Raw genomic sequence first — 25,841 nt, 5'->3', positions numbered from 1 at the left:
CATTGGCCCCATTGGGCCCCCCTGAAGCACCTCCATCAACGAGGCCCTGCCCTGAGCCCCACCCACAAGCCCAGGTACCAGATTGTGCCTCCCCGCCCCTTCAACATTTTTAAGTGCCTTAGTTCTTCCGGTCCCACTCCCAGCCAACTGCAGTGCCTGAGGCCTGACACTTGAGAACCCCCGCGTTGGCGCCACTGCAGGACACACCCAGTTCCGGGAGTCTCCAAGGTCCCAGCCTCAGCGCACCCGGAAGCTTCCACTACCGCACCGCCGGAGTCTCGCTGCCCTGTGCCTGCACCTCAAGACCTGGAGATGCTGTCCCGGCCCTCGTTTGTGCCTCCGAACTACCACCCTGAGTGTGAGGCCGCCGTCAACAACCACATCAACATACACTTCCACGCCTCCGAAGTGTACTCGTCCATGGCCATCTACTTCGAACGTGAAGACGGGGCCCTGAAGCACTTCAGCCAGTTCTTCCTGCAGCGGTCAGATAAGGAGAAGGAGCACGCAGTGAGGCTGATGAGGCTGCAGAACCAGCGCGGGGGCCAAATCTTCCTGCAGCACAACAGCAGTCCTCCCTCGGATGAATGGGAGAGTGGCCTCAGTGCCGTGGAGTGTGCCTTGCACCTGGCGAAGAAAGTGAACCACAGCCTGCTGAGTCTGCACCAGCTGGCCACCGAGAAGGAGGACGGCCACCTGTGCAATTTCCTGGAGAGGCACTACCTGCCCCAACAGGTGATGTTCATCGAAGAGTTGGGGGACCACGTCGCCAACCTGCGCAAGATGGGAGCTCCGGAATGCGGCCTGGCAGAGGACCTCTTTGAGAAGCTCACCCTGGGCAACAGCGAGAAGAACTGAGCCTGGACTGCCTTCCCCATAGCCATGGGGTGACTTCCCTTGGTCACCGTGCTGAGCAAGTGTATTGCCGTATTGCCCTTCAAAACCTTCACTTAAGTTTTTTATGTTCCTGTTTTACCATTCCTTCCAATAAAGTTATTGGTTCCTAAATAAAGGTGTTTCATTGATTCCTGTGTGTGAACCCCAAACCTTCTAGGTAATAAGACAGGTATGTAGGAGTGTCTCTTTCCAAGCACACCCCATCACTGGTAGATCACGATTACTGTGGATGGGAGGGCATATGCCCTGGGACCATGGATACAGGGTGCCAAACTTCTTTGGGAACCTGGATAGAGGGAACAGGTGTTCTGAGGGATGGAGGATGAAGGGAGGGGGTATCCCTGGGAGGATGGATGGAGAGAGGATTTATTCCCAGGAACCTGGGAGGAGGGAGTGGGTATTCACTGATCCCTAGAGGAGGGTGGGGCTATTCTGTGGGACACTATATAGAGAGAGGTGGTATCCTGGGACCCTGGATTGTAAGAGAGAGTATTTCCTGGGACCTGAATGGGGGGAGCTGTTTTGTGGGCCCTGGAGGGAGGGAAGGGCTACTCCTGGGACCAGGGATGGAGGGAGGATCCTTCCATGGGACCCAGTCTTGTGGGTGGAGTATTCCCTGAACCCTGGATGGGGGGAGATTGTATTTTCTTGGCCCTAGATTGAGGGAGGAGGTACTCCCTGGGCCTTGGATGGAGGGAAGAGTTATCTTGGGATCGTGGATGGAGTGAGGTGGTATCCCTGATCCCTGCAGGAGGTTGGGACTCTTCTGTGAGACACTGGATGAAGGAGGGGCTTCTCGTGGTTCCCAGGATGGAGTGAGGGAATATTACCTGGACCCTGGGTGGCGGGAGGTCATATTTTCTAGACCATGAATGCAAGGACAATGTATAATCTGGACCATGGATGCAGGGGGCATACCCTAGGAACCAGGATGGAGGGAGGGGCTGTACCCTGGATCTTAATGGATGAGGGGGATAAACATTGGGTGAGGGTGTGACATTCTGTGGGATCCTGGATGGAGGGAGGAGGTATTCGCTGATCCCTGGAGGAGGGTGGGGTGTTCTGAGGAATAATGTCTGGAGCCAGGGGGTATCCTGGGATCCCCGATGGAGGGTAAGAGTGTTCCCTGGGCCCTGAATGGAGGATGGATGTATTTTGTGGACCCTGGGTGGAGGGAGGGGGCATTACCTGGACCCTGGATATAGGGAAGGGGTTGCCTGGGATACCGGATGGAGGGAGAAGGTATTCCCTGTACACTGGGCAGAGGGAGGTGGGATTCCCTGGACCCTGGATGGAGACAGAGGGTATTTCATGGGCTTAAAATGGAGGGGAGAGGTATTCCCTGGGCCTTCAATGGAGGAGGAGCATTTTGTGAGAGCCTGTCTTGAGGTGGAGTATTCTCTGGACCCTGAATGGAGGGAGATTGTATCTTCTTGGCCATAGATGGAGGAGGTATTCCCTGGACACTGGATGGAGTGAAAGAGTTTTCCATGGGACCCTGGAAAATGTAGACTTTTTCTTCTTCTTAGGAACCATGTGGCATATGGCAGGGGGCAGTCAGTTGGATGGTCTGATGCCCTGGTGAAAATAGATGCATGTCCATGCTCAAAATACAAAGCCTGGCATTAAGGTTATTGCTGTGCTTGCCACTGGAGAAAAAAGAGAGAGAGTGAGATTGGGCAAGAATTAGAGGTTTCTTATATTTTACTTTAATGTTTGTAATTCACCAGAGTATGCAAATGTTAATGTTTCTTAACAAAACCTATGCAGCAAGATGAAGACCCCAGAAGCAATCTTGATGGAGTCCTGATGGAGACTCCAGCCTGCGGGGTCCTGTGCTGTGGCTGTGAGGAACACATTCACTGGGACTACGGAAGTCCTGTGGGGAAAAAGGGACAGCGTGGCAGCTCTCTGAGTGATAGAGAATACCCGACCCCTGCCTGGAGAGGCTTTTCTTGGTTTTCTGGGCATATGACATCCAGGATGGTCCTCATTTACTAGGTACAGGTTCTAAGTAGGTGACTGCCTTTTACAGATAACAAAGGAAAGAATGTTGCTAACTACTTCAAAGAGAAGGATGTGGCAGACCAAGGGGAAAAGTGGTTGAACTGGCTATACTCCACACTTGGGAGGTTTAGAATAGCCTTTAGTAAATTACTTTAAAGGTATGCAGTAAACATTTGCTGCCTCAATCCAGGCTGAGGCAGTTTTAGCAAAAGAAGACTCATAGCAGACCAGGTACAATGCAGGCCTGATTCCCCATGGGAGAACCTATCCGTGGGCCTGGGTCTTGTGTGTGGACTCGCTCCCCACTGGATTTTCTCAGTCAGGGGCTGGGCTACATTCCCCACGCCACACAGATCTGTTCCCTGTAGAGGACCAGTTCCACAAGCTCTCACTGAGCAACTGCACTGATAGCTGAGCCTGAGGCTGGCTTTCCCAGAGACATGGGAGTGTCTTCCCAAGGTCCCCATGCTGGTCTTGCCTTGGACCCTTACAAAACTTCCAAATACAGTTTTTTGCTTCAGTTGTCCTCTTTCTTTCACTAGGTCAACATGATACCCCAAACATGAAATTATACCCATAGGATGGAGAAGTACAAGATCAAGGCTGAAACTCAAATTCCTGGTATTGAATATGAAGTAGCACACATTCCCCTGCACGTTATCAGTGACTCAGTGCTTTCAAGAATGTAGAGGGAGGGGGAGAGCTGAAGCTGGGAGGCCAGGTAAGAGATCTTGTAGCTGATCCAGGTGAAAGGCACTGGGGGTTGAACTCTGGTGGTGACTGAGAAAATGAAGAGAGGTGGGCAAATTCCACATGGACTGGATGAGCTGATAAGTTCAGCTTATGGGCCACAGGTGAAGAGTGGGACGCCAGGAAAATAATCTAGGTTCTGGTGATTAGAATTGAATACCTGGGTAGTACTGTTTATTAATTTTAGGACTTTTGTCCAGGGGTGGGACTGCCATATTATGTAAAATTTGAGATGCCCATTGGTTGTCCACGTGGAACCATCTTGTAGATAACTGTGAGGCCGTTATAGACCTAGTGCTCCAGGTTTGTATGGGGGGCTGGGTGTGTAGGCACGCTTGGCCTAGCAAGTATCAAAACTTCATACACACAGCAACAAAACATGTGTTCAGTGTAAATTATATTGTTTACCCACTCTAGGCACAATGACGTGCTTATCCATTAGGAAAATTGAGAACACTTCACTGATCAAAGTTCCCAGACTCCATACCCAAGGCAGAACTTTCTTGGAGGCCTTGCTAAAGACAGTGGTGCCAGTCCTGCCATGCTGACTCATTCATGCACAGTAGGTATTACCCACAGTGGGCACTGCTCACCCACCCACTAGTACGATGAGACAGATACAATAATATCTATCTTTCAGGTGTGTAAGAGGCAAAAGAAACTATTACCAACAAGTGTATGCCACCAAATTAGACAATCTGGAAGAAATGAATAAATTCTGAGGAACATACAGTCTCCTGAAGCTGAATTGAGAAACAACTGGAGATCTGAACACATGGCTTACAGTTAAGGAAATCAAAGCAGTCATTAAAGAAAAAAAAAAAACAGAAACAAAACGCCTCCCAAAGAACAAAAGCCCTGGAGTAGATGACTTGACAGGTAAATTTTAGGAAACTGTGGCATCTGACACCTTTAATCTCCCCAAAGTACACTCCTAACACAGTCAATGAGCTTAACACAATGCTCACATGCAGAAAAGGGACACAATAGGACACATGTATTAGAAGAAAAAAGTACTAGTCTCCCAATGTCAGAAACATCGTATTTATTTTTGCCAAAAGGAGTGTCCCTGTCCTACCTATAAGCCATGCCATGCATGCTCAAAGGAACACACCCTGAGTAACTCAGCACACTCCAGGCTTCCATTGCAGCAGGCGCCCTGTAGGGAAATGCACGTCACAACTCCAGATCAGACCAGTGCTCACTACCTCGGTTGATGAAATAAGTCCTTTATGGCTAACTGTACAGGAACACAGATTTGCCAAATATATGAGGAAGATAAAACAAAAAAAAGGAATACACAGAACTATTTCTGGGCAGGGGAAACCCACATATAATACAGGAAACAGAACAGAATTATACCAAAAATTCAAATTCATATCTCAGAACTTTAAGGGAAGAAAATGGATTTATACAACAAAAATGTCTCCTATAGAAGGAATTAGAGGACAAAATCCTTGCAAAATAGACACATTCTTGCAAAATTGAAAACATTAAATGCTAAGAGGTCAGAACAGATTCTCCCGGCCTAACCCAGGCTGTGATGGAACCAGGAACAGGACTCTGGTGCACTGCCCACTTTGTCAACCCCTCCCACCGCACCACACTTTGCCACTCCCCTTCCCAGGGATCCTCTTTGCGCCTTCTCCAGAGCACTCGCGAGAATCTTCACCTTTTCAGTCTTCAGGTCCCACCTTTCCTTTTCCGGTTCCATCTCAGAGCCAACCACCAGTCGCCTGCTGCAGACTGCTGGAGCACCACCCACCTGCGGTGTTGCTGACTCACCCAGGGCGCACCCAGGTCTCCAGCAACTCCAGCTCCAGCTTCCGCCACTTCTTTGCTTCGGTGCCCCCACGCCGCACCTGTGCTACCAGACATGGCGAATGCTTTTGCACCCTGGCACCTGGGTCAGAACTGCAATTCCGAGTGTGAGGCCGCCATCAACAACCAGGTCAGCTTGGAGCTGCACGCCTCCTACGTGTACAAGTCCATAGCCTCCTACTTCAACCGTGAAGACGTGGCCTTGAAGCACTTCAGCCTGTTCTTCCTTCAGCAGTCGAACAAGGAGAGGGAGCACGCAGAGTATCTGCTGGGGCTGCAGAACCGGAGTGCCAGCGACCCCCTCCTGTGGAACATGCCCAAGCCTGAGGAAGAGAACTGGGAGAATGGCCTGAGCGTCCTGGAGTGCGCCTTGCAGCTGGCGAAGAGAGTGCACCAGAGCCTGCTGAGTCTGCACCAGCTGGCCACCGAGAAGCACGGCCGCGTCTGCAACTTCCTGGAGCGTGACTACCTCCATGAGCAAGTGATGTTCATCAAAGAGTTGGGGGACCACGTCACCAACCTGCGCAAGCTAGTGGGCCCGGAAGTTAGCCTGGCAGAGTACCTCTTTGACAAGCTCACCCTGGGCGACAGCAAGAACTGAGTAAGGACTGCCTGCACAATGGCCGTGGGAGTGACCTGCCCTGGTCACGGTGCAGAGCATGCCTATTGCCATGTTGCCCTACGAAATGTTCAGTGAAGTTTTTATGTTCGAGTGTTTTCACTTCCTGAAGTTACTGGTTGCTATATAATTAAAGGTGTTTCATTGGTCCGTGTGTGCAAAGCCGTCACCTTTTAAGGTTTAAAATAAGTGTGCAAGAGTCTCTTCACTCACCCATGCCCCATTGTGTGCAGAATGGGATCTCGATGGCTGGGGAGAGGGGATATCTGGTGGGACCCTGGATGGAAGGAGGTATTCCATGGGTCCCGGATGGAGGGTGGGGGTATTCCCTGGGCCCTGAATGAAGAATGGACTATTACTTGGGACCCTGAGTGGTGTGACAGGGTATTCCCTACTACCATGGATGGAGGAAGGAGGTAATTCCTGGACTCTGGATGGAGGGAGGGGCATTCCTTGAGACCCTGGATTGATGGAGGGATGAGGTATACTCTGCATTCTTTATGGAGTTAGGGTGTATCCCTGGACCCTGCAGTGAGGCAGGGGGTATCCTTGTGACCCTGAATGGAGGAAAGAGGTTTTCCCAAGATCCTGGATGGAGGGAGTGGGTTCACCTTGGGACCATACAGGGAGGGGGTTTTCTGTGTGACCCCAGATTAAGGGTATCACACTCATTTTCACAGGGGGCCACATCAGCTTCGAGGTTGCCTTCAAAGGCCTGCAGGTAATTTTAGGACTGCATAAATGTAACTACTCCTTAATCTTTAAGGCAGGGCTCACTGCTTGCAGAGGGTAGATATAAGGTGCCAGGCTGGATAAAAACAAGGTGCAGAGCCAGATTCAGCGCAGGGTCCTTGTCTTTATCACCTGTGTACTAGATGCCGGGAGGACTTATTCCTTGGTCCCTGGATAGAGGAAAGTGATATTCCCTGGGACTCTGGATGGAGGGAGGAGTTATTCTCTGGACCGTGGATGGAGAGAGAGGGTATTCCCTGGGCTAAAATGGAGGGAGGAGCGTTCTGTGGGACCTGGTATTGTGGGTGGAGTATTCCCTGGACCCTGGATGGAGGCAGGTGTATTCCTTGACCAAAATGTAGGGAAGAGGTATTCCCTTGGCCCTGTATGGAGAGAGAGGGTATTCCAAGGCCTGAAATGGAGGGGAGAAGTATTTCCTGGGCCTCAAATGGTGGCAGGAGTAATCCCTGAGACCGTCTTGTGGGTGGAGTATTTCCTAGTCTTTGAATGGAGGGAGATTATATTGTCTTGGCCCCAGATTGAGGGAGGAGGTATTTCCTGGGCCATGGGTGGAGGGAACAGGTATCCCTGGATGCTGTGTAGAGTGAGGTGGTATCCCTGAACCCTGGAGGAGGTTAGGGTTTTTCTGTGGGACAATGGATGATGATGGAGGGGCATTCTGTGGGTCCCAGGATGGAGTGAGAGTATATTACTTGGACCCTGAATGGAGAGAGATCATCTTCCCTGGGCCCTGAATAGAAGGAGAAATTATTTCTTGGGTCCTAGATAAAAGGCTGTGCATTCTGTGGAACCAGTGTTGGAGGAATGGGTTAATCCCTGGATCCCACATGGAGGGAGGGTGTTTTCCCTGGGCCCTGAATGAGAGAGAAGGAATTCCTTGGACACTGGATGTGGGAAGTGTACCCAGGACCCTGGGTAGAGGGCCTAGGTATGCATTGAACACTGGAGCAGCATAAAGCTATTTTTGGGGACCCTGGATGGAGGGAGCACATATTACATGGAATCTGGGTGGAGGATGGTTGTATTTCATGAGCCCTGAATGGACAGAGCAGGTATGCCCTGGACTCCGGATAGACGGAGAGGGCTTTCCTTGGGACCCTGGAAAATGCAGAATTTATTTGCTACTTAGAAACCAGGTGGTATATGGCAGGGGGTAATCAGGTGGATGGTCTGATGCCCTGGTGAAAATAGATGCATGTCCATGCTCAAAATACAAAGCCTTGCATTAAAGTTATTGCTGTGCTTGCCAGTGGACAAAAAAACAGAGAAGTGAGATAGGGCAAGAATTAGAGGGTTCTTACGTTTTACTTGTAGGTTTTTAGTTTACTATAATACATGAATGTTAAAGTTTCTAAACAATACCTGTTTAGCAAGATGAAGACCTCAGAAGCAATCTTGACAGAGTACTGATGCAGAGCCCAGCTCGCGGGGTCCCTGTGTTGTGGTTGTGAGTAACACATTCACAGGGACTACAGAAGTCGTGTGGAGGAAAAGGGACCACCTCGCCACTCTCTAAGTGAGAGAGAGGGCCGGGACCACTGCCTGGACAGGCTTTTATTGCTTTTCTGAGTACATTACATCCAGGGTGGTCCTCATTTACTATCCACAGGTTCCCTGTAGGTGATTGCTTCTTGCAGATAACAAAGGAAAGAATGTTGCTAACTACTTCAAAGAGAAGGATGTAGCAGATCAAGGGGAAAAGTGTTTGAAATGGTTAACTCCATACTGGGGAGGTTTAGTATAGATTTTAGGAAGTGACTTTAAAGATATGCAGTAAAAATTTGCTGCCTCAATTCAGGGCGAGGGAGCTTTAGCAAGAGCAAGCCTCATAGCAGCCTAGGTACAATGCAGGCCTGATTCCCCACAAGAGAACCTATCCGTGGGCCTGGGTCTTCTGTGTTGACTTGCTCCCCACTGGATTTTCTGAGTCAGGGGCTGGGCTACATTCCCCACACCACACAGATCTGTTCCCTGTAGAGTACCAGTTCCACAAGCTCTCACTGAGAAACTGCACTGATAACTGAGCCTGGGGCTGGCTTTCCCAGAGACATGGGAGTGTCTTTTCAAGGTCCCATTCTGGTCATGCATAGGACCCTTACAAAACATCCAAATACAGTTTTTCCTTGGCTTGTCCTCTTTCTTCCATTAAGGAAACATGATACTCCAAACAGGAAATTATCTCCATAGGATGGAAAAATTCATAGTCAAGGCTGAAGGTCAAATTTTTGGTGTTGAATATGAAGTAGCATACATTCCCCTGCACATTATCAGTGACTCAGTGCTTTTAAGAATGTGCAGAGAGGGGGAGAGCTGAAGCTGGGAGGCCAGTTAAGAGATCTTGTAGCTGGTCCAGGTGAAAGGCACTGGGGGTTGAACTCTGGTGGTGACTGAGAAAATGAAGAGTGGTGGGCAAATTCCACAGGGACTGGATGAGCTGATAAGTTCAGCTCATGGGCTAGAGGTGAAGAGTGGGCCATGAGGAAAGTAATCTGGGTTGTGCTGATTAGAATTGAATACCTGGGTTGAATACCTGTGTAGCACTGTTTATTAAATTGAGGACTTTTGTCCAGTGGTGGAACTGCCATATCATTTCGCAAAATCTGAGATGCTCATTGGTCATCCAAGTAGAACCATCATGTAGATAACTTTGAGGCCCTGAAGTTCTTCATAGACCATTGCTCCATGTTTCTATTGGGGGCTGGGTATGTAGGCAACCTTGGCTTAGCAAGTACCAAGACTTCATACACAGAAACGAAACATGTGTTCGCCATAGCCTATATTGTTTACCCACTCTAGGTACAATGACATGCCTATCAATTAGGAAATGTAGGAATACTCCCCAAAACAAAGTTCCCAGACACCAGGCCGAAGACCCAACCTCCAGAGGAGGCCTTGCTAAAGACAGTGGTGCCAGTCCTGCCATGCTGACTCATTCATGCACAGTAGGTGTTACCCACAGTGGGCACTGATCACCTACCCACTAGTACGATGAGACAGATACAATAATATCTATCTTTCAGGTGTGTAAGAGGCAAAAGAAACTATTACCAACAAGTGTATGCCACCAAATTAGACAATCTGGAAGAAATGAATAAATTCTGAGAAACATACAATCTTCTAAAGCTGAATCAAGAAGAAACTGGAAATTTGAACACATGGCTTACAGTTAAGGAAATCAAAGCAGTCATTACAAAAAAATGAACAAAAAACCTACCAGCAAACAAAAGCCCTGGACTGGATGGATTCACAGGTGAATTTTATACAACTGTGGTATCTGATACCGTTAATCTCCCCAAAGTACACTCCTAACACAGTCAATGAGCTTAACACAATGCACACATGCAGAAAAGGGACACAATACGACACATCTACCTAGAAGAATAAAGTACTAGTCTCCCAATGTCAGGAATATTGTATTTATTTTTGCCAGAAGGACTGTCCCTTTCCTACCTATAAGCCATGCCATGTATGCTCAAAGGAACACCCCCTGAGTAACTCAGCACACTCCAGGCTTCCATTGCAGCAGGCGCCCTGTAGGAAAATGCACATCACAACTCCAGACCAGACCAGTGCTCACTACCTCAGCGGATCAAATATGTCCTTTATTCCTAACTGTACAGGAACACAGGTTTGCCAGATGCATGACGAAGAAAAAAGAAAAAAAGACAAGGAATACACAGAACTATTTCTGGGCAGGGGGAACCCATATATAACACAGAAAACAGACCAGAATTTTACCAAAAATTCAAATTCATATTCTCAGAACTTCAAGGGAAGAAAATGGATCTACACAATAAAAATTTCTCCTATAGAAGGAATTAGAGGACAAAGCCTTTGCAACATGGACATATTATTGCAACATTGAAAACAGTAAATGCTAAGAGGTCTGAACACATTCTCCCCGCCTCACCCAGGCTGTGATGCAACCAGGAACTGGCCTCTGGTGCACTGCCCACTTTGACAACCCCTCCCACTGCACCCCGCTTTACCACTCCCCTTCCCAGGGATCCTCCTTGAGCCGTCTCCAGAACACTCGCGAGAATTCGCCACATTTTCAGTCTTCAGGTCCCACCTTCCCTTTTCCGGTTCCATCTCAGAGCCAACCACCAGTCGCCTGCTGCAGACCGCTGGAACACCATCCCTGTGCAGTGCCACTGACTCACCTGGGACGCTCAGAGGCTACTTCACATCTCCAGCTTCTGCTTCCACCATTTCTTCTTCGCTTCGGTGCCCCCACCCCGCACCTGCGCTACCAGACATGGCCACCGGATTCACGCCCTGCCATGTGGGTAAGAACTGCCACCCGGAGTGTGAGGCCGCCATCAACAACCAGGTCAACTTGGAGCTGTTCGCCTCCTACGTGTACCTGTCCAAGGCCTGCTACTTCGGCCGTGGAGACGTGGCCTTGAAGCACTTCAGCCTGTTCTTCCTTCAGCAGTCGAAGAAGGAGAGGGAGCACGCGGAGTATCTGCTGGGGCTGCAGAACCGAAGTGCCAGCAACCCCTGCCTCTGGTACATCCCTAGGCCTGAGGAAGACAGCTGGGAGAATGGCGTGAGTGTCCTGGAGTGCGCCTTGCAGCTGGCGAAGAGAGTGCAGCAGAGCCTGCTGAGTCTGCAACAGCTGGCCACCGAGAAGTACGGCCATGTCTGCAACTTCCTGAGGCACCACTACGTACAAGAACAAGCGATGTTCATCCAAGAGTTGGGGGACCATATCACCAACCTGCGCAAGCTGGCGGCCCCGGAAGAGAGCCTGGCAGAGTCCCTTTCTGACAAGCTCAGTCTGGGCAACAGCAAGAACAACTGAGCCTGGACTGCCTTCCCCATAGCCGCAGGGTGACTTGCGCTGGCCACCGTGCTGAGCATGCCTGTTGCCATATTGCCCTATGAAATGTTCAGTTAAGTTTTTATGATCGAGTGTTTTTAATTCCTAAAGTTATTGGTTGCTATATAATTAAAGGTGTTTCTTTGGTCCATGTGTGCATACCGTCACCTTTTAACTTTTAAAATAAGTGTGCAAGATTCTCTTCACTCACCCATGCCCCATCGTGTGCAGCTTGGGATCTCAATGGATGGAGGGAGGGGATATCTGGTGGGACCCTGGATGGAAGGAGGTATTCCATGGGTTCTGGATGGAGGGTGGGGTATTCCCTGGGCCCTGAATGAAGGGTGGACTATTCCCTGGGAGTCTGAGTGGAGTGACAGGGTATTCCCTGCTGCTCTGGATGGAGGGAGGAGGTAATTCCAGGACTGTGGATAGACGGAGGGATATTCCTTGGGACCCTCGATGGATGGAGGGAGAAGCTATTCCCTGGGACTCTGGATGGAGTGAAGAGGCATCCCCTGGGGCTCTGTACAGAGGGTAGAGGTTTCTGTGGGACCCTGGATGGAGGGAGGAGGTATATCCTGCACTCTTTATGGAGTTAGGGGTATGCCCTGGACTCTGGATTGAGGCAGGGGGTATCCTTGTGACCCTGAATGGAGGGAAGAGGTATTCCCAAGATCCTGGATAGAGGGAGTGGGTACACCTTGGGACCATGGAGGGAGGGGATATTCTGTGTGACCCTACATCAGGGGTATCAAACTCATTTTCACAGAGGGCCACATCAGCTTCCAGGTTGCCTTGAAAGGGCTGCAGATAATTTTAGGACTGTGTAAATTTAACTACTACTTAACTGTTTAGCCAGAGCTCAGCACTTCCACGGGGTAGAAACATGTTGATGGTCTGGATAAAACAAAGTGGAGGGCCGGATTAAGCCTACAGGTCTTGTGTTTCCCAGCTCTGCCCTAGAATGAGGGACTACTCATTCCTGGACCCTGTATGGAAAGAGAGGGTATTCTCTGGGCTTGAATGGAGGGAGGAGCATTCTGTGCAACCCAGTATTGGGGATGGAGTATTCCCTGGACCCTGAATGGAGGCAGGAGTATTTTCTTGCCCAAATTGTGGGGGAGAAGTATTCCCTGCTCCCTGGGTGAAGGGGGGTATGTGCCTGGATGCTGTATGGAGTGAGGGGTCATTCCCTGAATCTTGCAGGAGGATGGAACTGTTCTGTCAGACACTGAATGAGGTAGAGGCATTTAACAGCCTCTTCCCTAAGCTGGGCTGCCTTCGGCCTCACCAACTCCACCAATTACTCCATAAGTTGTTTGAATCACATACTTAAAAGAATGCTAGGTTTTGTCTTTGTACTCAAGCTCTCTTGTTGTTGTATGTGTGTAACACCTACACATATATAGGGGCACATGGACATACATACACACACACTGCATTTGCATCACTGCCAGTGGTTTGGATGAAATCAGCACTTTTCTGGCTGGACAAACTCAAGGGGTAACATTACTGAAGGAGAAACAAGTCATGCAGCTGACAGTACTCGGCAGATCAATGAGCCTTTCCTCTTGAGTGTTTGTTTGTCAGGTAAGAAACCAGAAGCAGAAGCAAAATGTTTATATTCTACCTAAAGCATATGTCCCAACCCATTGATTGACATTGAAATAAATTAAGTTTAAAATCATTATGGCAGACAGCTACCAAATAATCAGATATTTCCTAGGAATTTGAAATTGCCTAAATATGTTTAACTGACCTTAAATACTGAGGAAGTTTGGTTTGTTTATTTGTTTATTTGCTTGTTTTTGGGAAAATGGCAAAACTCTTCAAGGAAATAAATCTAAAGGACATTGTCTATTTTTCAAGTATGAGCAAAAACTGAAGAATGAAAAGCTCAGAAGGAAGGTAATTCTGTGAATAGCACACCGAAAACACTATACAAAATGTACCTTTGTAAGTGGTGTTTTTTACTGAGTATTAACATTGGCTAGTTGAGGTTATTATATTTTCATAAATGAGAAAAAGAGCATATAAACATTTGAGAGTATGAAAGCAAAGTTAAAAAAATAATGGGAGAGAAAATTGCTCATGTCCAATCATGAACAAAAATGATTACATGTAAAAGTTACTGTATTAGCACCCGAGGTCAATATGACTATGAGGCATAGACAATTTTATAAGGATTATACTTTTTGCCTAACTTGGTTGGAAATACTTACACTCAATTTTAGTGAAACAAATTATCTACAGCTTCAACCAAGACATTCAGAATCTGTAGGCTAATTTACATAATTGCAGCAAATATATTTTCCCCAAACATAATTGTTATGAAGGAGAATGTATGAACACTTCTGTAGCACCTTCTTCATTTGTGACAACAGAAGGAAAGATTTTAAATAAAGTATTATTGAATACATGTGAATAGTTCAAAGTAAATATATCACAGCACATTCTTATTATCAACTCATCCGGAACTCATTTCATATTACATATATAGATATATAATGTTGGTGAACAAAGTTAACTGAAACAGAGTCTTGGTTCCAGGAGATAAATGTCACTGCCAGTTGCACTCATTCAGCACAAAGTAGGACTCACATTAGATGCTAAGTAGGTACTGATTAGATATATGGTATGTTTGTGTCGTTCCACTCAGTGTTACTTATGTGCATTTGCTCTTGTGTTTACATCTAACTGAAATACAACAGTGTGGTGATCGCCAGAGGGAAGGGGCTGTGGGCTGAGTGGAGGGTGGCAAAGGGGGAAAGAAGAGGAAAATCTGTAATAATGTCAACAGTAAAAATAAAGTTTGAAGAAGGAAAACAAAGAAAAAATATTGGAGGCATTTTCAGGGTTCCGTCGATCTCTTTATAGCTCATCACAGCACAGAGACACAGTGTGAACAAATTGCATGTGTTTTGAATCATGCTGAGTGTGATTGCTGCTGGCTGGTCTGTCCAAGTATAAAAATGACAATTGTCCCATGTCCACGCATATAGTCACACTGACTGATTTCATCGGCTTCAAACACTATAATTTCCTTTTAAAGTGATGAGTGGGAAATGAAAAATATTTGAATAGGAGGAAACTTCAGCACCTTCAGTTACTGAAATTAGTGAGAACTTCAATGGTACTTCATGAAACCAGAATAACTACATCAGAGTAAAGTATCACTTCCTTTTCACAAGTAATAAAAAAATGACAGGCAGTATTTAAGTAATACCTTCCACTACCTGAAAGGAAATTTATTTATGAATCACCCAGAGAACTAAAGTGTGCCAACTGTTGCAGAAAGAAGAGTGGTCCAGACCTGAGATGGCCCACACATATCAGGGAATGAAGGCATGGCACTCGAGAGAGACCTTGCATCCCAGCATACAGAGAAGAGGCAGCAAGTGTATTCTCAGTCAGAAGTGACTATGTTTAAGACAAAAAGCATAATCTGAAGTTTCACTGAAACTTCTTAATTTCAGTGTTGTAGTTTTATTTGCATATCTTTATAAATTGTTAGTTGTACAGCCAGAGAGGCATACCTTTAAGCATAGAGATTTTTTATACCTAGTTTTATGCTTGTGCATATTAAAGGAAAATTATAAGAGTAATTTGTCACCATTGGGTGTCTTTGATTTTTTCCTTCTCAAAGAAACCCAATTTAAACACATTCAACACCCACTCCCACTCATAGTTTTAATTTGGGGAAATAATGAGACATGATGAGAAATAATAAAATAAAGCTTTTAATGAGGACTTCAACATTTTAACTAGTGTTTCGGAGCCCCCACTATGTGAAATTTAGTATCACAGCAGTTAAACAGTCTTTGCCCTGAAGGAGCTCATGGTGCAGCCAAACATTCCAAACTACCCAGAGAAGAATCCAGATCACAGTGTCACTGGCTGCTAATTACAAGATGTGTGCTTGCTGGAGCATGTTACTGGCTCTCAAATTCACAGCATCTTTATCTGTAAAATATGGCTGGTGATGGTAAAAAATTAAAAGAGAGTATCTGTAACAATGAGGTAATAGTGTATCAACAGTCCAGGAACAGATGATATTAAGGATGGATAATATAATACTGATTTTGGATTGCTCTCACTTTTCATTGCTGCTCAATTAAATGAGTTTCATACATATGCAAACACACACAGAGTAAGTCACCAACTGCTGCTACTTATGATCTGCTTCCTTATAAATATATCATCAAGCCTACTGCTCATGTTAATTTTTAAAGAAAAGATTATCTAGAACATTGAATAACACTTAGCTGCAAAAAGGCATATGTGAGGAGTTTGTGGGACAGGTTTTTATATTAGGACCTATAAAAATACCTGGTGTATAATATGTACTCAATAGAAATATAGTGAATTTTGAATGAATGAAGGCTCATCACTGACACTGAGTCAAAACTTATTGTCTAAAATCAGTGGTGTAACTATTAGATCTGTAGCGTTTTGAAAAGATGAAAGGAACCAAAAGTCAAAACAGAGTTTTTGCCAATTATGACACTAGAATTTTTATTTGTTGAGTCTGCATTTATTATGAATAATACTGTGATGGATGATTTTATATATCAACTTGACTGGACCAGGGTATATCCACATATTCAATCAAACATTATTCTGTGTTGTCTGTCAGGATATTATTCCATGAGATGAATATTTAAAACAGTACACTGAGTAAAGCAGATGGTCTTCCCTACTGTAGGTGGACCTCATCTAATCAGTTGAAGGCCTGAAGAGAACAAAAATGCTGAGCCGACTCTGAGGAAGAAGGAACTCCTCATTCTCAACTGCCTTTGAGTGGGGAACACTGTTTTTTTCCCCTGCCTTCAACTTCACTTCTTGGCTCTTGAACCTATTGGCCTTTGGACCAGACCTGCAACAGCAGCTTTCCTTGGTCTGAAGCTTGCCAAATGCAGATTTGGGGAATTTTGAGCCTTCATAACCACATGAGCCAATTCTTTAGTTTACAGACAGATGGACAGACAGACAGAGAGGTAATATTCTGTCAATTCAGTTTCTCTGGAGAACTCTGACTAATACTAAAACAGTATAGACACTGACCACAAACCTTTCAAGGAAACCTTATCTTATAGTCTTATATTCATATATTGTTTAAAAATATTATCTTGTGTTATAGTTTCTCTTTATGTGTTTATATTTACTCTTATATTGCTCATTAAAGAAAAACTGGAGGGGATACTTTTCTTTACACATATGTATATTTTCTTCATGGAATTCTGAGGTTCCCAGCCCATGCTTGTTTATTGATTTCCCTTAGAAAAGATAGTTTTTCAACCTTAGGTAGAGTAAAATGATAAGGATGAATTATTACATAATACTGGAACATAATAAGAAACAATCTACAATAGCAAGATTTCTTCTATTTAAACAGATTCTCACAGTGAGTTCTCCCAATAGATATAATGAAATCTCCCAAAGATATTTGGAAGGTCTACAATTATAATTAAGACTATACACTGATGTAAGGAAATGTAGATTAAAATTTCACATCATTGAGAAACTGATCATGTAGTTCTTTTTTGCTATCCAAAATGTGTTTACTGGGTTGGTCCCCCACTCCTCCTGATTCAGGGTGCTTTTCGTGCTACTTGCTTCTGAAAGAGCATCCTTCTGCAAGCCTTGCTTTTCCTCCTGTAGGCTGACAGAGGATAATGGGGCAGACAACACACAAAACTACCATTTGTGCATGGCTAAGGACATTGGTGATCTTCTAGCATCTTGGGCATTTCCCACCCATGAAGGAGGAATTGGGGATCTACACCAGGGGCTTCTTGTTGTGTTTCCTCTTCTCCTCTTCTGCAGAGGGATGATGACGATCCTTAAAGACAGGCAGGTTGTCATGGGGAGGTGGTCCCTGCCAGAAACGTGGCCACGTAGTTCTTTTCTATGTCTAATGTATGATTCTATCACTACAATCAACATATCACATAGACATGGTTATTATTCCATTTTTACATAATCAACAAATTGAATACCTCTAAAACTGATTAGATAAGTTTACATTGTGATACTTGATCCTTTGTTTTCCTCATAAACACTGAATGAAGGTTAACTACGTGGAGAAGAGCAAAGGGGAAAAATTGGGACAACTGTAATAGGACAACAATAAGACATTAAAGAAAAATGAAATAGCATAAGCTTCCAAAGAGATATAGACAACTCAAAAAAGGTACAGTAATCAAAGCAACAGGAATACAACTTTAAGTGAAAGAAGAATTGTATTCACAATGATCACACCATGTGAGAGCACTTATAATATTCTGTCACTCTATGCTGGTTCTTGAGACCGGACTCAGGTTTGATTGTTTTGTGTATCTCCAGAATCTCAGTGTCCAACACTAATTTGGAGTATATGTTTGGTGGTTGAATTAATCATAAATAAATGATTTATAAATACCTAGGTTGATATTATGTCTTCCACTATAATACCCTTGAATTTTAAGAACATATTTTCCCCCATTTAATTTCCATGTATGTATAATATCTAGGATGTATTTCTTTGGAACACAAAGGGGACAAAGATGGCAGTTTTCTGTTTGTTTGTGTTTTGATCTGCTTCTGCACTAGAATACAAATCCATGGGAACAGAAGTCACTTTTTGTTACTAGTATTTGCCCAAAACTTAGACTAGTGCCTGGGCCTTTTTAGATAATAAGTATTTATGAAACAAATTCAGGGCAGTTTGAGATCAGTGGTATTCTCAACTACTTTAGCTCATTCCTTAGAATCAAGTGAAAGCTCCAGGAAAAACACTTATTGAGAGGCAGGAAAACTACAAATGAGGTTGGAGGTGATGAATACACCCACATGGTTAATTGCTTGCTTTCAGGATTTAACTAAACCTTTTGTTTCCTGCCAGAGGGAACTGAAGTCTGAGCTTACCTAAGAGGACAGAGACTGGCAAACCAGGTGAAAGGGGTGAAGTTCTCTAGGGGGTCAGTGATGAGGTCACCCACATTCCACAATGGGGTGCAGACAGGGCAGAAGGAAACGTATCTTCAGGACTGCGCTGAAAGATTGAGACAGGAGAGAGAGTAAAGCGAGTGAAGAACAAATTCCAAGAGTGAAAGATGGAGAGGTGCCGGAGTCACTGAGACGCTGTTCCGCAACTTCCCCCAATATGGAATCACTCCAAGTCCCTCTAGCCTCCACAGTTGTGCCTGCCACTGTCCACCCAGAAGCCTCGGCTACGCACTGCCTGAGTCTCCCTGCCCTGCGCCTGCACCGGAAGACATGGAGATGCTGTCCGGGCCCTCGTTTGTGCGTCAGAACTACCACCCTAAGTGTGAGGCCGCCGTCAACACCCACATCAACGTACACTTCCACGCCTCCTACGTGTACTCGTCCATGGCCATCTACTTCGACCGTGAAGACGTGGCCCTGAAGCACTTCAGCCAGTTCTTCCTGCAGAGGTCAAACAAGGAGAAGGAGCACGCAGAGAGGCTGATGCAGCTGCAGAACCAGCGCGGGGACAGAATACGCCTGCAGGACATCAGCAGTCCTCCCTGGGATGAATGGGACAGCGGCCTCAGTGCCATGGAGTGTGCCTTGCTCCTGGCGAAGAAAGTGAACCAGAGCCTGCTGGATCTGCACCAGCTGGCCACCAAGAAGGAGGACGGCCACCTGTGCAATTTCCTGGAGAGGCACTACCTGCCCCAACAGGTGATGTTCATCAAAGAGTTGGGGGACCATGTCATCAAGCTGCGCAAGATGGGAGCTCCGGAATGCGGCCTGGCAGAGGACCTCTTTGAGAAGCTCACCCTGGGCGACAGCGAGAAGAACTGAGCCTGGACTGCCTTCCCCATAGCCATGGGGTGACTTCCCCTGGTCACCGTGCTGAGCATGCCTGTTGCCGTATTGCCCTGCAAAACCTTCACTTAAGTTTTTATGTTCCTGTTTTACCATTTCTTCCAATAAAGTTATTGGTTTCTAAATAAATAAAGGTGTTTCATTGATTCCTGTGTTTGAAACCCAAACCTTCTAAGTAATGAAACTGGTGTGTAGGAATCTCTTTCCAAACACACCCCATCACTTGTAGATCAGGAATGTGTGGATGGGAGGTCATATTCCCTGGGACCATGGATACAAGGAGCATGTATGCTTTGGGACCCTGGTTGTAGGGAACAGGTGTTCTGTGGGACAAAGGATGAAGGGAGGGTTTTTCCCTGGGACCATGTATGAGGAGAGGATTTATTCCCAGGAACCTGGATGGAAGGAGTGGGTATTCACTGATCCCTGGAGGAGGGTGGGGCTATTCTGTGGGACACTAGATAGAGAGGGGGGTATCCTGGGACCCTGATTGAAGGAGAGAGTATTTCCTGGGCCCTGTATTGAGGGAGGAGTTGTTTTGTAGACCCTAGATCATGGTAGGGGCTAGTCCTGGGACCCTGGTTGGAATGAGGTATATTCCCTGTGCCCTGGATGGAGGGAGGAGGTATTCCCTGATCCTTGGATGAAGGTGGGGTATTCCGATGGATAATGGCTGGAGCCAGGGTGTATCCTGGGACCCTGGATGGACTGAGAGAGTATTCCCTGGGCCTTGAATGGAGGAAGGAGGTATTTTGTGGACCCTGGGTGGAGGGAGGGGGCATTACCTGGACCATGGATATATGGAGGGTCTTGCCAGGGATACTGGATGGAGTGAGAAGGTTTGACCCGAACACTGGACAGAGGGATGTGGTACACCCTCGACTGTGGATTCAAGAAGAAGGTATTCTCTGAGCTCTGGGTGGAGATAGGAGGTATTCCCTGGGCCCTGGATGGGGAAAGAGGGTATTCTGTGGGCTTAAATGGAGGGGAGAGGTATTCCCTGGCTCTTAAATGGAGGGAAGAGCAATCCATGAGACCGTCTGCTGGGTGGAGTATTCCCTAGTCCCTGGATGGACTAGTATTCTTTAGTCACATCATATTTTCTTGGCCCTACACTGAGGGAGGAGGTATTCCCAGGGCCCTGGATGCAAGGAATTGGTATCACTGGATGCTGGTTGGAATGAGGTGGTATTCCCTGAATCCTGGAGGAGATTTGGGCTTTTCTGTGGGACACTGGATGATGGAGGAACATTCTGTGGGTCCCAGAATGGAATGAGAGAATATTACCTGGACACTGGATGGAGGGAGGTCATATTCCTTGGGCCTTGAATTAAAGGAGAAATTATTTCATAGGCCCTGGATAGAGAGGGGTGTATTTTTTGCAACCAATGTTGGAGGGATGGTTAATCCCTGGATATTGGATGGAGGTAGGAGGTTTCCCTGGGCCCTGAATGAGGGAGAAGGAATTCCTTGGACACTGGATGTGGGGAGGAAGTATATTCAGGACCCTCTGTGGAGGGACTGAGTATTCACTGAACCCTGGAAGAGGTATAGAGCTATTTTTTGGGACCCTGGATGGAGGGAAGGAACATTACAAGGAACCTGTTTGGAAGAAATTTGTATTTCCTGGCCCTGAATGGACAGAGCAGGTATGCCCTGGACCCTGGATAGAGTGAGAGGGCTTTCCTTGGGACCCTGGAAAATGCAAAATTTACCTGCTCCTTAGAAACCAGGTGGCATACGGCCGGGGGTGGTCAGGTGGATGATCTGATGCCCTGGTGAAACAGATGCATGTCCATGGTCAAAATACAATGCCTGGCCTTAAAATCATTCCTGTGCTTGCCACTGGAGTAACAAGAAAGGGAGTGAGACTGAGCAAGAAGTAAAGGGTTCTTACATTTTATTTGAAGGTTTTCAGCTTACTATAGTACCCAACTGTTAATGTTTCTTAACAATAAACATGTAGCAAGATGACGACTGGAGAAGCGATCTTGACAGAGTACTGATCCGAACCCCGGTCCACAGGTTCCCTGTGTTATGGCTGTGAGGGACACCTTCACACGGACTACAGATGTCCTGTGGAGAAAAACGGACGTCATAGCTGTTCCCTAATTGAGAGAGAGGGCCCAGACCCCTGCCTGGACAGGATTCTATTGCTTTTCGGGGTATGTTATATCCAGAATGGCCCTCATTTACTATGCACAGGTTTCCTGTAGCTGATTGCTTTTTACAGATAGCAAAGGAAAGAATGTGGCTAACTACTTGAAACAGAAGGATGTGACAGATCAAGTGGAAAAGTGGTTGAACTGGATACACTCCATACAGGGCAACTCTAGCATAGATTTTAGGAAGTGACTTTAAAGATGTAAAGTAAACTTTTGCTGCCTCAATTCACAGTGAGCAAGCTTCAGCAAGAGCAAGACTCATAGCAGCCTAGGTACAATGTAGGCCTGATTCCCCACAGGAGAACCTATCCGTGGGCCTGTGTCCTGTGTCGACTCCCTCCTCACTGGATTTTCTGAGTCAGGGGCTGGGCTACATTCCCCACGCCACACAGATCTGTTCGCTGTAGAGGACCAGTTCCACAAGCTCTCACTGAGCAACTGCAATGATAGCCGAGCCTTAGGCTGCCTTTCTGAGGGACATGCGAGTGACTTCCCAAGATCCCCTTCCTGGTCGTGAATATTAGCCTTACAAAACATCCACATATACTTTTTTGCTTGGGTTGTCCTCTTTCTTCCATTGGGACAATATGATACCCCAAACATGAAATTATCTCCATAGTAGGAAAAAGTAGAAAATCAAGGCTGAAAGTCAAATTCCTGGTATTGAATATGAAGTAGCACACAGTCCCCTGCACGTTATCAGTGACTCAGTGCTTTCAAGAATGTAGAGGGAGGGGGAGAGCTGAAGCTGGGAGGCCAGGTAAGAGATCTTGTAGCCGATCCAGGTGAAAGGCACTGGGGGTTGAACTCTGGTGGTGACTGAGAAAATGAAGAGAGGTGGGCAAATTCCACAGGGACTGGATGAGCTGGTAACTTCAGCTTATGGGCCACAGGTCAAGAGTGAGAGATGAGGGAAATAATCTAGGTTCTGGTGATTAGAATTGAATACCTTGGTTGATGGTAGTACTGTTTATTAATTTTAGGACTTTTGTCCAGGGGTGGGACTGCCATATTATGTAAAATCTGAGATGCCCATTGGTTGTCCAACTGGAACCATCTTGTAGATAACTCTGAGGCCGTTATAGACCCAGTGCTCCAGGTTTGTATGGGGGCTGGGTGTGTAGGCACCCTTGGCTTAGCAAGTATCAAGACTTCATACACACAGCAACAAAACATGTGTTCAGTGTAAATTATATTGTCTACCCACTCTAGGCACAATGACATTATTATCAATTAGGAAAGGTGGGAACACTCCCCTGATCAAAGTTCCCAGACACCAGGCCAAAAGCCCAATCTCCAGGGGAGACCTTTCTAAAGACAGTGGTGCCAGTCCTGCCATGCTGACTCATTCCTGCACAGTAGGTGTTAATTACCCACAGTGGGCACTGATCACCCACCCACTAGTACTAGGAGACTGACATAATAATGTGTGTTTAAGGTGTGTAAGTAGCAAAAGAAACTATCAGGAACAAGTATATGCCACCGAATTAGACAATCTGGAAGAAATGAATAAATTCTGAGAAATATACAATCTTCTAAAGCTGAATCAAGAAAAAACTGGAAATTTGAACAAATCGTTTACAACTAAGGAAACCAAAGCAGTCATTAAGGAAAAAAAAAAACAGCCCTGGCTAGCATAGCTCAGTGGATTGAGCGTGGGCTGCGACCCAGTGTCACAGGTTCGATTCCCAATCAGGGTACATGCCTGGGTTGCAGGCCATGACCCCCAGCAGCCACACATTAATGTTTCTCTCTCTCTCTCTCTCTCTCTCTCTCTCTCTCTCTGTCTCCCTGCCTTCCCTCTCTAAAAATAAATAAATAAAATCTTAAAAAGAAGAGAGAAAAAAACAGAAACAAAAAAACCTCCCCAAAAAGAAAAGCCCTGGAATCTATGACTTCACAGGTCAATTTTATACAACTGTGGCATCTGACACCTTTAATCTCCCCAAAGTACACTCCTAAGACAGTGAGTGAGCTTAACACAATGCTCACATGCAGAAAAGGGACACAATAGCACACATGTGTTAGAAGAAAAAAGTACTAGTCTCCCAATGTCAGAAATATCCTATTTATTTTTGTCAGAAGGACTGTCCCTGTCCTGCCTATAAGCCATGCCATGTATGCTCAAAGGAACACCCCCTGAGTAACTCAGCACACTCCAGGCTTCCATTGCAGCAGGCGCCCTGTAGGGAAATGCAGGTCACAACTCCAGACCAGACCTGTGTTCATTACCTCGGTTGATGAAATAAGTCCTTTATTTCTAACTGTACAGGAACACAGATTTGCCAGATATATGACGAAGATAAAAGAAAAAAAAGAACAATGAATGCACAGATCTAATTCTGGGCAGGGGGGGACCCAGATATAACACAGAAAACAGAAGAGAATTTTACCAAAAATTCAAATTCATATTCTCAGAACTTTAAAGGAAGGAAAAGGAATTATAAAATAAAAATGCCTTCTGTAGAAGTAAGTAGAGGACAAAGTCCTTGCAAGACAGAAATATTCTTGCAAAACTGAGAACATTAAATGTTAAGAGGTCAGAGCAGATTCTCCACACCTCACCCAGGCTGTGATAGAATCTGGAACACGCCGCTGGTGCACTGCCCAATTGGAACCCGCCACCCACCCTGAAGCCCCTGCACACCTTTTGCTCCCCACCCATCCCCAGGGATCCTCTTTGCGCCCTCTCCGGAAAACTCGCGAGTCTTGGTAACAATTTCTGTCTTCAGGTCCCACGCTCCCTTTTCCTGTTCTATCTCAGAGCCAACCACCAGTCTCCTGCTGCAGACCACTGGAGCACCACCCCTGTGCAGTGACGCTGACTCACCCGTGATGCTCAGAGACTACTCGGCATTTCCAGCTCCTGCTTCCACCACTTCTCCGCTTCGGTGCCCCCACCCCGCACCTGCGCTACCAGACATGGCCACTGCATTTGCGCCCTGCCATTTGCAACAGAACTGCCATCCCGAGTGTGAGGCCGCCATCAACAACCAGGTCAACTTGGAGGTGCACGCCTCCTACTTGTACAAGTCCATGGCCTCCTACTTCGACCTTGGAGACGTGGCCTTGAAACACTTCAGCCTGTTCTTCCTTCGGCAGTCCAAGAAGGAGATGGAGCACGTGGACTATCTGTTGGGGCTGCAGAACCAGCGTGGCAGCAACCCCCGCCTGTGGAACATCCCCATGCCTGAGGAAGAGAACTGGGAGAATGGCCTAAGGGTCCTGGAGTGCGCCTTGCAGCTGGCGAAGAGAGTGCAGCAGAGCCTGCTGAGTCTGCACCAGGTGGCCAAAGAGAAGCACGGCCACTTCTGCAACATCCTGGAAGGCGGCTACCTGTTTGAACAAGTGATTTTCATGCAAGTGTTGAGGGATCATATCGCCAACCTTCGCAACCTGGAGGCTCAGAAGATGGCCTGACAGAGTCCTTCTCTGAGAAGCTCACTCTGGGCGACAGCGAGAACTGAGCCGTGACTGTCTGCCGAATAATCACGGGGCGACCTGCCCTGGTCACCATGCAGAGCATGCCTATTGCCATATTGCCCTAAGAAACGTCCAGTTAAGTTTTCATGTTCGCGTGTTATCATTACTTGCTGAAGTTATTGGTCGCTAAATAATTAAAGGTGTTTCATTGCTTTGTGTGCGCAAAACTGTCACCCTTTTTGTTTCAAAAAGAGTATGCAAGATTCTCTTCACTCACCCATGCCCCATCGTGTGCAGCTTGGGATCTCCATGGATGGAGGAAGGGGATATGGTGGGACCCTGGATGGAAAGAGGTATTCCATGGGTCCTGGATGTAGGGTGAGGGTATTCCCGGGGCTCTGAATGAAGGGTGGACTTATTCCGTGGGACCCTGAGTGGAGTAAAGAGGTATTGCCTGCTACCGTGGATGGAGGAAGGAGGTAATTCCTGGACTCTGGATGGAGGGAGGGGCATTCCTTGAGACCCTGGGTGGATGGAGGGAGAAGGTATTCCCTGGCACTGTGGATGGAGTGAGGAGGCATCCCCTGGGGCTCTGGACAGAGAGTAGAGGTTTCTGTGGGATCCTGGATGGAGGGAGGAGGTATACCCTGCACTCTTTACTACGGAGTTAGGGAGTATGCCCTGGACCCTGGATGGAGGGAGTGGGTACACTTTGGTCCCCCTGAGGGAGCAGGTATTCTGTGTG

At 46.6% G+C, this 25,841-nt stretch overlaps 4 protein-coding genes and 1 pseudogene across 4 annotated transcripts; 4 read left to right on the top strand and 1 right to left on the bottom strand.

Moving 5' to 3' along the window:
- The first annotated feature begins 312 nt into the window (after window positions 1-312).
- Window positions 313-858, top strand: LOC114505267 (ferritin heavy chain-like). Its single transcript, XM_036016670.1, has one exon. It carries the CDS (start codon window positions 313-315, stop codon window positions 856-858), a length of 546 nt encoding a protein of 181 aa, XP_035872563.1.
- A 4,672-nt stretch (window positions 859-5,530) lies between these two features.
- Window positions 5,531-6,076, top strand: LOC114505642 (ferritin heavy chain-like). The gene has a single exon (XM_036016877.1). It carries the CDS (start codon window positions 5,531-5,533, stop codon window positions 6,074-6,076), a length of 546 nt encoding a protein of 181 aa, XP_035872770.1.
- A 5,006-nt stretch (window positions 6,077-11,082) lies between these two features.
- On the top strand, window positions 11,083-11,654 carry LOC114505641 (ferritin heavy chain-like). The gene has a single exon (XM_036016876.1). It carries the CDS (start codon window positions 11,106-11,108, stop codon window positions 11,652-11,654), a length of 549 nt encoding a protein of 182 aa, XP_035872769.1. The 5' UTR covers window positions 11,083-11,105.
- A 5,629-nt stretch (window positions 11,655-17,283) lies between these two features.
- On the bottom strand, window positions 17,284-18,508 carry LOC114505640 (annotated as a pseudogene).
- A 398-nt stretch (window positions 18,509-18,906) lies between these two features.
- Window positions 18,907-19,600, top strand: LOC114505076 (ferritin heavy chain-like). The gene has a single exon (XM_036016320.1). The coding sequence runs from the start codon at window positions 18,933-18,935 to the stop codon at window positions 19,482-19,484; it is 552 nt and encodes a 183-aa protein (XP_035872213.1). The 5' UTR covers window positions 18,907-18,932; the 3' UTR covers window positions 19,485-19,600.
- Window positions 19,601-25,841: the final 6,241 nt, after the last annotated feature.

This window comes from Phyllostomus discolor, chromosome X, assembly GCF_004126475.2.
Source record: "Phyllostomus discolor isolate MPI-MPIP mPhyDis1 chromosome X, mPhyDis1.pri.v3, whole genome shotgun sequence".
Lineage (NCBI taxonomy): Eukaryota > Metazoa > Chordata > Mammalia > Chiroptera > Phyllostomidae > Phyllostomus > Phyllostomus discolor.
Note: the sequence above shows the minus strand (reverse complement) of the source record. Positions and strands in the feature narration are given on the sequence as shown.